The 14753-nt window shown below is 37.8% G+C and overlaps 1 protein-coding gene across 5 annotated transcripts in view; it reads right to left on the bottom strand.

Moving 5' to 3' along the window:
• Window positions 1–14753, bottom strand: part of RASAL2 (RAS protein activator like 2) — a 353784-nt gene that overhangs the window by 71666 nt on the left and 267365 nt on the right. For all 5 annotated transcript variants that reach the window (XM_029935134.1, XM_029935136.1, XM_029935137.1 and 2 more), the window contains exon 4: window positions 10053–10159. In XM_029935134.1, the coding sequence (XP_029790994.1) occupies window positions 10053–10159 (107 nt within the window). The remainder of the gene's footprint in view (window positions 1–10052; window positions 10160–14753) is intronic.

The raw sequence follows: 14753 nt of genomic DNA, 5'->3' as shown, positions 1-14753 counted from the left end.
ACACTAAGATGGAGAACCCTCTCAGTGTGGAGGCTGAGAAATGTGGGGGTGGGGATAGAGATATTGGATATTGGGAAATGAAACTGGAAGGGCAGCCAAAAACTTGATAACAAAAGGTTCTCTGTGCCAAGTGAACTTCGGTTTTTATCAGCCTGTAAAACACAAGTCAAACTCAAAAGCTTTCAGCAGGTGACTGATGCTTTTTGATGAGAAAGCCAGCTCTATCTGGAAATATTTAAATGAGGGGAAGAGGGGAGGAAGGAAGAGAAAGAGGAGAGTGGAAAGAACCTACTGTGCAAGCCAAATAAAATGTACAAAATTTGGTCATGTCAATGGGCATGGGACAACAGAGAACCACTAAAGGGCTCTGAGCAAGGGAGAGTCAAGTAATGAACAGGGTTAGAGCAGCAGGGTGAAGGCTAAAGTGGGTAACAGAGGTGTTGGAGGCCAGGAGAGGAGGGAAAGTCTCTCCTGTACTGGATGGAGCTGACTACATAGTTTGAGGGGCTCAGTGCAAAATACAAGGGCCCTTGTTAAAAAAGTAGGAACACAAGGCTATTAAAGGCACTAAAATAGAAAACTTGCCTTTATTGAGTAGTCTTTCTATCTGCTATGATGTTTTTTATTTGCTATTTAGTTTGTCATGCTCCCTCAGGCACCAGGGCAAGTGCAGACTTTCACAGGTGCCCGGGGCCCCAGCCCACGACTCAGTATGTGGGTGGCCCACTGGCTGCCAGGTTGCCCCTCCCCAGCCCACAAACCCACATACCATGCCCAGGCCCAGTGTAGGGAAGTTGAGCCAGGCTTCTTCCCTTTCCACAGCTCCCTCTGCAATTCACTAGGTATCTGGGTTGGGGATGGCCAAGAGGCTCGCTCCAACTGAGCTGGGGCCTTTGGCCATCTGCCAGATACTGGTGAAGCTGAAAAGTAGGGGAAGGACAGCCCTGCCTGGAGGTGCCATGGGGTGCCCAGCCCAACCTCTATCTTTATTATACTTGTGTAAAAGCCCACGACAGGGTCAGAGAGTGACAGGTAGGACTGGGGGAGGCAGGTAGGGGGAGGCTGGTTGGGGTTCCGGGGTTGGGAGGAAGAGAATTCATCCTGGGGAAGCAACAGCAGGTGGTGCCAGGCCTGGGCACATGCTCTGCTGTCCCAGAGGCCTCACAGGACACAAATCCAAAAATAGATCAATAAGACTCTTAAGATGGCAACCACAGAACATTAATGTCTATGCACAGGGCCCTTCTGAGTGCAGGTCCTGTGCACTGTGCCCGTCTCATGCTCATCAGGCAGGTCCTGGCAGTGGTTCAGGGAAAAGATAACAAGTACTGGTAACTGAAGTAAGTAGCAGTGGGTTGGAAGATAGCTGGACGGATGAATATGAGGACAGGAGAAGAAGATATAGTAACTGAATTTGGGAGGAGAGAAATACTACAGTTGTGGGAACTGAAGAAATCTGTAGTACTATGAAGCTAGAAATCCAGGGGGAAGATAGTTTTGGGGGGAAACATAAGTGAATACAGTATGGGGCAAGCTAAGTTTATTACCATGGGACATCGAAACTAAGTGTTAGTAGAATACAGAGGACTGTTTAGAAAAAGATTCTCCAAGAAAACAACATCACTATTTCCTGATTTGTTGATCATTAATTTCATTGCTATACAAAGGTCATTAAAAGGTTCTTCTAATATGAACATTTCAGCATTATCCCACTAAAGAAACCCACATATAAAACATCACGCAAGAATAGAGGAAAAGGTGGATTACATACAAAAGGAAAAAAGTCAAGCAGTTTATTCAACAGACATGGACTTATGGAAGAGATTATAAAGTATACCATATAAGATACAAATAACCCTTAAGATGTAAAAGTTTGCAAAAATTTAAAAATATTCACATGTATATTATGATTGCCATAACTGTTTGCTTTTAAAACCAAATGTCATGCTTCCTATTTCTATATCCTTAAGTAAAAATGTATGAAGCTATATGAGCTTCTTTATAGCAGGCAAATTATGATAGTTTGCATAAAAATGCAAATATGCAAAGTATCATTAATGCGCACACACACACACACACAAACACACAAACTTGAAGAAAATAAGCAAGCAGCCAATATATAATGAAATGCATTTTGTTCTTTTTCCTTCTCAAAGTATATTTCATTCCACCCAATATATCCAAATATTATCATTTCAACTTGTAATCAATATTAACAAGTATTCAGAATCTGTCTATGATTTTTTCCCAAGTTTTTTTTAACAGCTGTATTGAAATATAATTCACATACCATCAAACTTCCTCTTACAAAGTGCCAAATTTAGTGGCTGTTGTATATTCAGAAAGTTGTGTAACAATCATCATAATCTAATTACATAATACTTCCATTACTCCCCCAAAACATCCCATACATATGAGTAGTCATTCTTGGTTCAACCCCTGGCAACCATTAATCTAGCTTCTGTGTGCTAATTTTTCCACATTCATGTCAACTCTTATTATAGTTTCTCTTTTTGATTATAGTCATCCTAGTATGTATGAAGTGGTATCTCACTATGGTTTTGAATTGCATTTCCCTAATGACTAATGATATTGAGCATCTTTTCATGGGAATTTTGGCCATTTGTATATCTTCTTTGGAAAAATGTCTATTAAAATCCTTTTGGGGTCTTTTCTTTTAATAGCTACAGCAGTCCAACAAAAAATTTTGTAGTGATATTATCAGTACCGTGAAAGAGGAAAGCATCTAATATCAGTTATACTTAGTTAATTACATATTCTTTAAGTGGGCATTAGCCCTTCAAAACATTTATTCTGAACTGTGAAATGAAAGGTGTTATACCTTCACTCCCCCATTAAAGCAGAAGAAAAAGATCTTTGCCTTGAGAAAGAGGGGCTTACAGTATGCTATTCATAAGAACAAGCCATAAGAGTTCATCTCATTCTCTCTGTCAAATAGCCCTTTCTTCCTGGGCAAGATAGACTGGAAACGCCACTAGCCAGCACCGCTGCAAACCTACTTTATGAACAACCATAGATAGAGGAAAGCCTCCACCATCCTTTTATTCTTTCAAGTTTAGAATCTTGGCCATATTCCCTGCCACTCTGGTTCCCTTTTCCTCTGGGTATTTGCTATCTCCTTTCTATCTCCCTTAAGGGGTTGTATCTAACCTTATTCCTTTCTTTCTCTGCTTCAAATTTTATATTTTCTAGGATATTTATTATTAAAGGCTTTACAATTTATATCCCTTCTGATTACAAAGTGATTTAAAGGTATAGTTAATATTTAACATCCTCAGACTATAATTTTTCTTTTCTGACATTCTTATGTTTTATTATATTATTTTTACCTCTAGTAGTACTATTTTGATAGACATACAATATGAACATAGTCATGTATTATATATTCATACATATATGACTATAAATATAATCTCTATTAAAAAGAGGTACCACTAAAGGGTGATCCTACTTTGGTTTTTAACTCCACATAGATGGTCAGTACAGAGAAGAAGGAAACCTGGATATAGAATCTTTAAGAAGCTGAGGAGAGAACTTTAAGTGCCTAGAAATGCAACTTAAATGAGGAATACAAAAAACTGAAATGGTATTCTACCTTTGCTACTAGGAATTCAAACAGATTATTTCACCTCTAACACTGAGATTCTTAGGCTGGCCAGAGGACACTATTTTGTATTTTGTACATTTATACTTGTCATCCGAATGGACGGTGTCAAACACTTGGAAGGGTAACTAATATACAATGCAGCAATTTGTAAGCAATGGCAGGACACTGAAAATATATCACTTATTAGTTTCTTATGCCAGACCTAAAGGTACAAAACGTACACAGAAAGGACATGGGCTAAAATGGGTTCCTAATATGGGGCGCCTGGGTGGCTAAGTTGGTTGAGCATCTGACTCTTGACTTCAGCTCAGGTTGTGATTTCAGGTTAATGTGATGGAAACTTGTGATTGGCTCCATGCTGAGTGTGGAGCCTGCTTAAGATTAAGATTCTCCCTCTCTCTCTCTCTCTCTCTCTCTCTCTCTCCTTCTTCTCTGCCCCTCTCCTCACTTGTGATCTCTTTAAAATAAAAAAGAACAGGTTCCTAATATATTAACTAATCATTTAGACAAATAGTTCTCAACCCTGGGTACATGTTAGAATCATCTGGGAGTTTTAAAAAAATACAGAATACTGGGTGCTAGTTCAGAGATTTTGGTTTAACTGGTGTGAGGTGGAGCCCAGGCATTAGGTTTTGTTTGGGGTTTGGGGGTGGATGTTCCTTAGGTGATATTTAGGTATAGTCAGAGTTGAAAACCACTGGATTTGACAATGAACACTATCTGATCTTTATCAAGTGGGCATGAAGCTCTGTCTCTCTAATTTGGAAAAACAAAAATCTTATTCAGGATCTTATTGAAGATTCTATTCAAAACAGAAACCAATATTAACTGAGCCTGACATCTTGATACTTAAGAAAGGATGTAACATTTCTTTTTACACAAGAATTTAACTCAGTCTACATTTATTATTCTAAAGCTTTACTTTTCCTAAAAACTATGCAAAGTTTTTGTTTTTTGGCAATCGTTTGCACCTTCCATAGCTGATTGGGAAGCTCAGGTGTCACTGTGACAGGAATAAGAAAGGTTACAAAGGAATAGTCAGCTACTGCCTTTATTCAACTATGCTTTCGGTTGTCTTGGCATAAGTTTTAGTGCCTGAATTCTTTCAGAGCCAAGCTCAAAGCTAATACAAACGAAGCAGCTGCGACTGCATTGTGTTACATTTACATGGAAGGCCAACTCAGACCATTGTGTTATGGAAATGAGAACACTAAGCCAAGCACCTGGCCCGGAACACAAGCCACTTTCTTTAAGCCAAAGCTAAATTGGTCGCATCGTCTAAGGAGAAGTGAAATAAAAATCATAAATATCAATAGTCACTTTATAAATAGAACATTAAAGAAAGAAGCCTGTTCCGAACACTTAGGCAATGTGAAACAAATATATACAATTACAAGGCGTGATCATTTTCCCTTTCTAGATTAAATTTAAGTACCTGGATAACTTTCATTAGTTAACTCGTTTCTTCCTAATCACCCCTGTAATATCACTTGAATGTAGCTTTAACAATGTATAAACCATACACAGATATTTTATTTAAAGGAAAGCACAAATACGACAAATGTAAAAAGTCTAGAAAGAAAAAAACGAAAAAAAAATAGCATCTTTAAAACGAGGCAGAAACTATTCCAATAACTAAAAGTGTTCCTGAAGAAGCTAACAGTTAAAACTCAGATCTGTAAAAGCATTGTGAGTTTATACATATGTAGAACACATAAAGGGCTCAAAGAATTATCCACAGAAACAAATCATTGAAGAATTCTATCTAGTTTCACTTCCCAATGTAAGTAAACATACTATATACTATATACATAAAATACCATAGCCCTAAATTCCAACTATATATTAAAATCTCTCTTGGTTGAAGAAAAAAAAGGTAACTTATTTTGCACAGGTACACGCATTTATGCCAATCGCTTGGTTATTATTAAAACATTTTTTAAAATATTTATTTATTATTGAGACAGAGAGAAACAGAGTATGAGGGGGGAGGGGCAGAGAGAGAGGGAGACACAGAATGTGAAGCAGGCTCCATGCTCTGAGCTGTCAGCACAGAGTCTGATGTGGAGCTTGAACCCATAAACCATGAGACCATGATCTGAGCTGAAGTCGGATACTTAACCAACTGAGCCACCCAGGTGCCGTGCTTCGTTATTATTAAATGGTTGAGTTATCTATTTGACTAAGATATCATCAGTAATACTAAGAGAGCAAGTGTGAGATACTCCCTTGACTCTGGTCATTCAGTAATTCATGCATGTCTTATCCATTAAACAATTATTTGTTGAGTGCTTACTGTATGCAAGGTACTGTGTTAGGCACTGAGGTAGTCACAAATATGAGAGGAGATATTTATTGTCTAATTAGGGACATGGATCTAGAAACAGACAACTGCAGTTGGAATTAAGGTAAAGAAATGCGGAATGAACAGAAGAAACAGGAAAATGACCCTGCAGATCTCTGCTTCTCCTTATGGTTATGATGAAATAAAAGTACAAATGCACTGAAAATCCCTAACCACCAAGACCTTGCCTTACCTATTGGTTCAGTGGCCACATAAGTCTCTGTTTATTTTTACTTTTCAATTTATTTTAACTTACTGACTCAGCTGTCTACCACTGGCATAAAGATGGCTTAGACTAAGTAAGAAACACACATGAAGAGACTATTATACAGCTATCCATTTTAAGATTATAAAAATATACATTTTGGGGAATGAGAAAGATATGCAACGGTTTTGGGCTTCCCTGCTTTGGGCTCCTTGCAATCTTCGTTCCCTGGCTCCTTTCTAGCATACCCCCAGTAGCAGTGAGCAGGATACAAACGACTCTTACCACTTGCTTCTCCTGATCTCTCTAAAGTAAACTGCTAGTCTACAGCCACCAGCCAGGTCGGCTGATAGCCTGGGGTGGGTGCAGGGCTGGCCTTCTCTTGAATGGAAGGCAGTCCCTTACCTGTCACCCTGAGTTATGATACCGATAGCAAGTGGAAAAAGAGTCACTTGGGGATGAGTCAAGTAATGTGCCGATACTTCACAGTATTTACACAAATGGAGCTGGGAGAAGGCCCTTCTGGAGAGTCCACGACTAGCTTCTTTTTAGTTTAGCTTTTGAGCCAAGATAAATAATTCAGAAAACAAATCTCTAACGCTTTAGTGGCCAGCCAAATTGAATTAAGCTTGACAAACAAACATTCCCAGTCTTTCCCCAACCTACTTCCCATCCTTCTCTCTTGCCATTTTTGCCTACATGCTTTTTGGTTCCTGCTCACTGAACCCTTTCTATATTCCCTGGAAGCCTCAGTCACTTTATGAAGTGTGTCTTTCTAAAATGCTATTGCCTCTGCCTGGGATACTCTTCTTCCCGTCAATTATTTTCATTCAGCCTTTGAAACAGCTCAAATGCTGGCTCCCCGTAAAAGCCTTAGCTCACACAATACATTGTTAAAAATCTGTGTCACCAGGCTTATCTACCTCCTTATGAATCTGGTCATTTTTCTGTCTCTTACTACTAGACTAGAAATTCTCTGGGAGTGGAAAATTCTGTTGCATTCATTTCTGTGTCCCTAGTACCCAGTGCCGAAAGAGTATCAATAATTGGTGAATCACTAATACTTTGCCCAAAGCAACCATTCAGTAAGTGTGTCACTGTCAATAATTTCAGTCAAGGCTTGCTAAAAACTACTCATTTGCTCTCAATATTTGCTTGAAAATGGACCTGGGAAGAATAGGCCCTTTGGAGAGTCTACCTGATAAGTCATGAACCTGCTGTTCACCACAGTAAAGACACCTGAATCCTAGGACCACAGGTACTTATGCTTAAGTCTCACTTCTGCCCCTTTGGAGAATTAACATGGATCATTTCCATGGAAACAATCATGCTAATCCCACGGGATACTATATTAGTAACTTAGTTAAGCATCTCAAAGTTTGGTTCCTGGTTACACCACTTTCTCATATGCAGACTCCAGTGAGATATTAATTACAAAAGTCCTCTGTGTTGATCTGAAAGCTAGACATACTTCCTACCAGCACTACATTCAAGTCAGTCACATTAGCTATTGGTATTATACGGAAACTTAAAACATACAGTGTACTTCCACAGACATGAGAACCGCACAGCCTCTTTTAGCCAGCATAGTTTGGTTTCTTTTAAGAGAATATAAATTATTTATCCAGCATCATTATGGAGTAAAGTATTTCACAAACCAGATTTTTCTGGATAACAAGTTTTATAAGCATATCTTCAAGATTTAGAATATTCTCGGTGGATATACATCACAATATTGCACAGTTACACTTAAAAAAGAAAAAAGCCCAGCACAACAAATACAATTTCACTTCTTAGTGACTTAGGATCATTATCATCAATCCAAGTCCTTCCCTAGCCCCATGTGTCCTGAGCACAATGGTACTCTTGTGGACTACTGGTAACACTGGGCTACTTGCCTTTATCCTGAGTGGTTTCAGGTTGTTTTTACGACTCCTTGCTTTTCATTTCCTCTGCCTCTTCCCTCAACTCACTTCATTTTTTCAAAAACTACAATCAATGTGTTCTGATGGTTATTTTTCAAATAATTGTCTAGGTAAGAACTTACGAATAGTTAAATTCTCCTAGAGAGCTAAGTGCACGGGCTTTGTAATTGCAGTCTGCCAGTCAGAGGCCACTTCTTTTCTTCAATAGGTTCTTAGTCTGTGAGATGGCTGAGGTTGTCAGAAGAATAACAACTGAATAGATGGTCAGTAAGGAGTGCTCACAGTCATGTATACGCAACATTGGTTTATAACTTTTACTGAAGAATAATTAGTATTATTATTCAGGTAAACTTCAAATTAGCGATCAACGGTTTAAATATAAATGAAAATTGTTGTTCTTAATTAATTCAAATTTGAAAAGCCTAGTCATGAACTTCAGATTCAATAGACGTACTTGAATGTTACTATATTATAGAAGGATATTTTTCTTCAGTTATTGACTTGAAAAAAAAATTAAGAATTAACTATTCTATTCTAGAAGGCTGGTATGAAAATTTCAAATTCTAATTCAATCCTTGTCACCAAACACTGTATATGGATAGACAGTTTCACTATATTTCATTTCAGTTTCATCAGGAGAACAAGAAGGGGTGAAAATGCCTTTTTCACTCATTAAAAAAAAACTAACTCCAACATTTAAGTGGGAAGCTATGTCTGTGGAAGAAAAATTTAGTAAAAGGAATGAAACCTGATATTTTATAATTCCTGTCATAATATTATTAGAATATTAATCCAATCTTGCTTGTGATCTTTAAAACTGAGAGAACTGGTAAACATTTGGAAGGTGTCACAGTAAGAGATATTCACAAACTCTACAAGGCACTGAGAGATATTAAAGGGAAATCTTGCTCCTCACAGTTAATCCAAAATAAAACATTCATGTTGGTTAACTTACAAATGAATGCCAGCTTATATATCTCTAGATATTAGTTCAACTTACAAAGTTATCCCCACTTAAAAAAAAGTAGTGGAACATATAAATAAAGAATAAACCTATTAACTTACTTGAATTAAGAGAATATAATATTTTTTTCCAATAGAAAAGTCTACTTCTACATTATACTGTTTTCCATTGTACCTACAATAATGACCAGCTTCATGGCAGTTATTCTTTTCAAGTTTAAGAACAATAAATTGTAATTAAATAATTAGGCAGTATATTTCTTATTAAATAAGCCAAGAAAATGGATGGATTAAAATCTGGGGTTACTCATAGTTATATCAAAAAGGTACAAAACAGGACTGCAACTGGTGGTCAGCTGACCTGATCACTGATAGCCTTCTGACCTCAGCGTTCAGTATTTAATATGGACTCTTAGTGCTGCCTAGTCAGTTTAAGGAATATTTGAAATGGGATTATTTCTTCCAGGGTATTTCTTAAGCACTTAGATGGTCAGCCAAAAGATGGCTTAAGCAAAGCACAGGCCAGGTCTCAGTATTGGAACTTACAATTGTCTGATTCTCTGATAATCTGCTCTGCAACTTTATGAGTCCCACCATTCACTGTTTGTGTTCCAGCTCAAGAGAAAAAAATACAATAAAAACAAAAAACTCTTCCCATTTGTGGGAAAAAAAAAAATCCCACTAGCATCATTGCAGAATGGTAACAGATTTTCACTAGTACCTTCATAAAAGGGCATCTGCAAAGATTTGTACTCTTCAGGTAAGAGGAATTTGAATTTAATAATTATCCCCTACAATCTAATAAACCTACTGAAAGTAGTGGACATTAAGCACATTTACTCTATATAAGTTGATAACTGTGTCCTTTAACATCAGTATTATAAAGAAATTCTTAAGCAAAATGTTTGGATGCCTTAGTAACTGTCTCTAACTCGAAGAAGAAAGGAGAGAAAAGTATACTATCTTTTAGAGAAGAGGAACACTTACTGGTACTTTGAAGGGTGAGGTATTTACAGTGTCCATGGAGCTGGGTTTCTCTGATGTACTGGTCCCTGAGATACTCCGTCTGCGGGGGGACCTTTCTGCCGGCACCTCTGGAAAAGAAGAAAGAAACATCATTAAGAAACCAAAATTTAGGATCTCTGACTACAATGTAAAATTGGGGTTTTCTCCCCTGCAAAAATAATGTTTGCTTTAAAGGCATATTACATTCTATCTCCACATGATTTATCTCTTGATCTCTGTGGTATTCAAACTATCAAGACACTAGGTCACAGTTAAGAATCTGCTTTAGCATGACAGATTAAAATTTTATCTCTGCACACATAAAAAGTAATTCTTTCTGACCTATGTTTAATATCAAAATTCACTTAAATTTGCATCTCACAGTGCATGAATATACTTCTCTACTTGTCAGCAGTATAGGAGTTAAAAGAATCCAGACAATTTTGGTATTCTTGTGAACAAAATATAGTCCTGTGTTGCACATGATTTGATGGTGTCTGCACAAGGGTCAAAGTTCAGTTCTGTGCAGATAAGATGATTCACCAGACTGCTAGCAAAGGGCCATGAGGCGACTGAAAGCTGCTGCTAGGATAAAATAACATATATGCCTATGCAGATATAAAAATAGATCAGCTTCTCCTTGTGCTGGCAATATGACCTTACTAAGATCTTACTCTGGAATCCTAAATCTGTTCAAACTGACCTAACAAGCTTCAGATTTTGCAGATGATGTGATATTTTCTAATTTAATTACTGTACATTATATTAAGGTTACATTTAAAAAATTTTTTCAGAGTGATATAAATATATGCATATATATATGCACATACACACGCACACACAGATGATAGATATATACATATTATACCTTTATCACAACTGCTTCCCATCTCCACTTCAACTGACAGACATATAGGAATCCAGCTTCTCAGATAACATGAGATAATCTCAACATGGACAAGGAAAAAAAAAACACATCCTAAAAAAAGTACTCTGTATTATCTTCCAGATCTTAAAAAATAAGGAGTAAATCGTGACTCCGGAGACTGACATTTTGGTTCCTGCTGTTCTCCCTTTAAAAGACAGATGCAGTTTAAACTTCCATTTCTGGCCTCCTGGCCCCTGGGATCCGTGCTACTTGCACTTAAGAGAAAGCGTTTCTTCTCTCGCTCCCTCACTGTGTCTTGCCCGTCCCCCTCCCTCCCCACAGCTTGCAGAGAGAGCAGGCGAAGAAGAAACACACAGGACTGCAGCTATTCATCAATCCTTCCGACTGCACATCCTCGTTAGTTACTTTCAGGCGATTAGCAGACGCCCAGCCACTGCCTCCCCTCAGTTACAGAAAATTTCACTGTATTACACTAATCTGCAGCAAGAAAAAAAATTTACTGAAATTTATATTCAGCTAGTGCCAAAAGGACACCATTTTACACAGACCTAGTAATGCACACAAATCAATCCCTCCTATGAAAATCCAGTTGGAAGTGCTTACCCTATTACCATCTCTGCATGCTGGACACTGATTTTCTTTCCATGACTAAACATATCTTCTGTGTGACATCTTGACCAGTAAGACATAAGCCAAATTGCAACATTCCTAATGAGTAAGAGGTTGCCAACATAGCGTCTTATATGCCTGCAGTACAAGAAAGTCCCGTGCTGTCACTGCTTTAAAATTATGACCAATAACTGTAAGTCTCTCAACTTCTCTCTAACCCTCAGTGGTTAAATGAGCCTTAATGAACAAAGCCATTTTCAGAATTAGGCACACATGACTTCTAAAAAATGGCAGTATAATTAGCGAAAATTCACGGCAATGACACAAAGCACTGAATTTAAACAACCAGTTTTGCAAAGCACTTTGAACGAGACCTTCAGACTTTAGGAACGTGAATTTAAAGAATTATTAACCAAGTTGGGCATTTCTAGTATATGGGGGGCAGGCTGGTGGGGAAAGGGTCTGGTGAAGACACAAGAAAATCTCATCTTTTCTCTGATAATGACCTATAATTAGAGGATACATGAGATTGAATATTACAGTATAATATATTTTAATCTCTGAATAATTGATGGAGAAACCAAACTCGGAGAAAAATAAGTTCCATTAGCAAGACTAAGATGATCCAGTAAACAGTTTTTCTTAATTTCCAATGTTCTGGATAAGGAAAAATACCTGAGACTTATTTCCTCATTTTCTTTCAAACATCTAATTTTAGTTTTCAGGCATATGAACTCATTAAGTAAATATATTTCAATGCTTTTAACAATTTGAAATTACATTGGCTAAAATGAGCAACCATATTTTAAACTCTAACAAATATGTTATTTCTTGTACTTCTCGTCCTCTTTTAGATTCTCTTTCTGTATCATGAGAAAAATCACAACTCTGGTGTAGCTTAAAGAATATTATTAGGTTCAAAAAGAGGAAATAAAATTTTTCTTGAAGTTTGAACAATTGGCACTGAAGAGGGAAAAGAGGGGAAATAAGCTACATAAGCCAATGAGAAAAAGTCTACACTTCCTGACGTTCTCAGTTCCCACAACAATGCAACTTATCTGAGGATGCAAAAAAGGCCTTTGGATACCCAAGTTCTTTCATTTTCAGAAGATTTGATACTGTTTCAAAGCCAAGTGTGAAGGAACAGACACCCCAAGCACCAGTGGCCGCTCAGAGCCATGGTGGCCGCATCAGCAAGGGCCGAATTAACAACTCACTGGATGAGTCACAGGCAGGCCTGCGTATTAAACCGGGCCAGCTACTTTAAATTTGAAATCTCCAAGCAAAAAGGGAAGCTGCTACTATGCTCCTAAAGCTACCTTTCTGCTGAGTTAGAAGGAAAATCTACACCGGTTCCAGAAGACCAAAATTAGATGGCTCTCTCCCCTGCCCCCACTCACGCTACATACGACCGCGTTATTTTCACCTGCTATAAGAATTAGTGTTCCTTTCGTAGTCATAATATTTAATTACAGTTATTTTAAAATATGCTCACTCTCTAAGGCTGAGTCAGAGACTTATAATATTGTTTCAGTTAAGGTCTGAAACGGTTTTGTTCACTTTCTCATCCTCTAAAGATATTTTCCATCTGCAGATTGAGAGGCACAAAAAGTTATAAAATAGAAAAGCCTGGTTAAGTTTTAAATTTATCTCTTCATTTCCTTTGCCACTGGGTATGAACCAAGATGAGGTGACAACTTATAATAATGACAGACAATCTCCAATGTAGCTCTGCAAGGAACATTATTGGACAAAGAGAACCTTTGGGAGCTCTCCTAACTATCTCTGAGAGACTGTGTAAGCCATTTCACCTTTTCTGCTCTGGTCTTCATTCATAAACAGGGTTTTTCAGACCAACCAGAGATGGAAACAAGAAGAATGAGTTTATATGTTCTGAGGCAAAATAAGGTTTTTGGAAGAAAGGGGCTCTCTAAATCCAAAGTGTAGTATCTTAACGCCATTTATTCCACATACATACATACATACATACATACATACATATTTTCCTCTCTGTTGATTTTTCTTTGGAAAGTGTGGCAGAGAAATTGACAGCTGGATGATGACAGGGACTAAGGCACTTTTGGTGAAGGATGTGACTGTTCAACAGACAGAAGTCAACCTCTGCTTTGAGAACCTAATGGTTGTGTTGTTTATGCCTTAGTTCACTTATCGGGAAGCAATGTCAAAAAGTATTTCAAGGAAGACAAAAAAGTAGGACAGTGTAAAGGAGGTGATGAGGTGTAGTAATTTCACTATAGTGAATGGGTAGCGCTGTATTGAGAAGATGAGGTAAGGAAGTTGGCCTTGTAGGTTTATTAGGGACGAACACTGCAGGCAGGAGGGAAGCCAATACAAAGCTTCTTGGGTAAAGTGCAGTGTGGAGGCCAGTGTGACTGGTGTCAGTAAGGGACAACTAGCAGCAGAAAGTCTGAGACTATGGAGGTATGCTCGGACCATGTAGGCTCTGTAGGTGTATGTGTAAAGACTTCAGGTTTTTACTGTGAAATGAAAAGCCACCTAGTCAAACACATTTCACCAAAAGGTATAAATTACAGAGACACCTACGGAGAGATACACGTACTGGCACTTAGTTATTTTCTTTACAGGATTTTGAATAATGAATGTGATTGAAATAATTCTGGAATATTATTATGTTTGGAAAGAGAGTAAAGGGAAATATTTATCATATTAACTGGGCATTAGGTTCCAAAAGCCCCTGAAAATATCTTAAATGAGAAAGGTATCTGTTGTAACTGTTATCATTGTGGCCATCTATACGCATCAGTACATTTACTTTTTATTCGGTCACATTTAACCAAAGTTTGTTTACCATGTCATACATGCACATACTTAACATAAATAACAGGGCTCAGCGGTCATGAATTCTGAGAATGTTCGCCACTCTTAGAATAAGTTACCATTGTTTTTTTTTTGTTTTGTTTTTGTTTTTTTTTTATGGGTAAACATTGTCTTTTTTTTTCCCGTAATATTTTATTGTCAAAATGTTTTCCATAAAACACCCAGTGCTCTTCCCCTTAAGTGCCCTCCACCATCACCACCACTTTTCCCCCCTCCCCCTTCCCCTTCAACTCTCAGTTCATTTTCAGCATTCAATAGTCTCTCAAGTTTTACATCCCTCTCTCTCCCCAACTCTCTCTCCCTCCTCCGCTCCCCCGTGTTCTCCA

Source organism: Suricata suricatta, chromosome 3 (genome assembly GCF_006229205.1).
Source record: "Suricata suricatta isolate VVHF042 chromosome 3, meerkat_22Aug2017_6uvM2_HiC, whole genome shotgun sequence".
Classification (NCBI taxonomy): domain Eukaryota; kingdom Metazoa; phylum Chordata; class Mammalia; order Carnivora; family Herpestidae; genus Suricata; species Suricata suricatta.
This window is presented reverse-complemented; position numbering and strand designations above follow the sequence as displayed.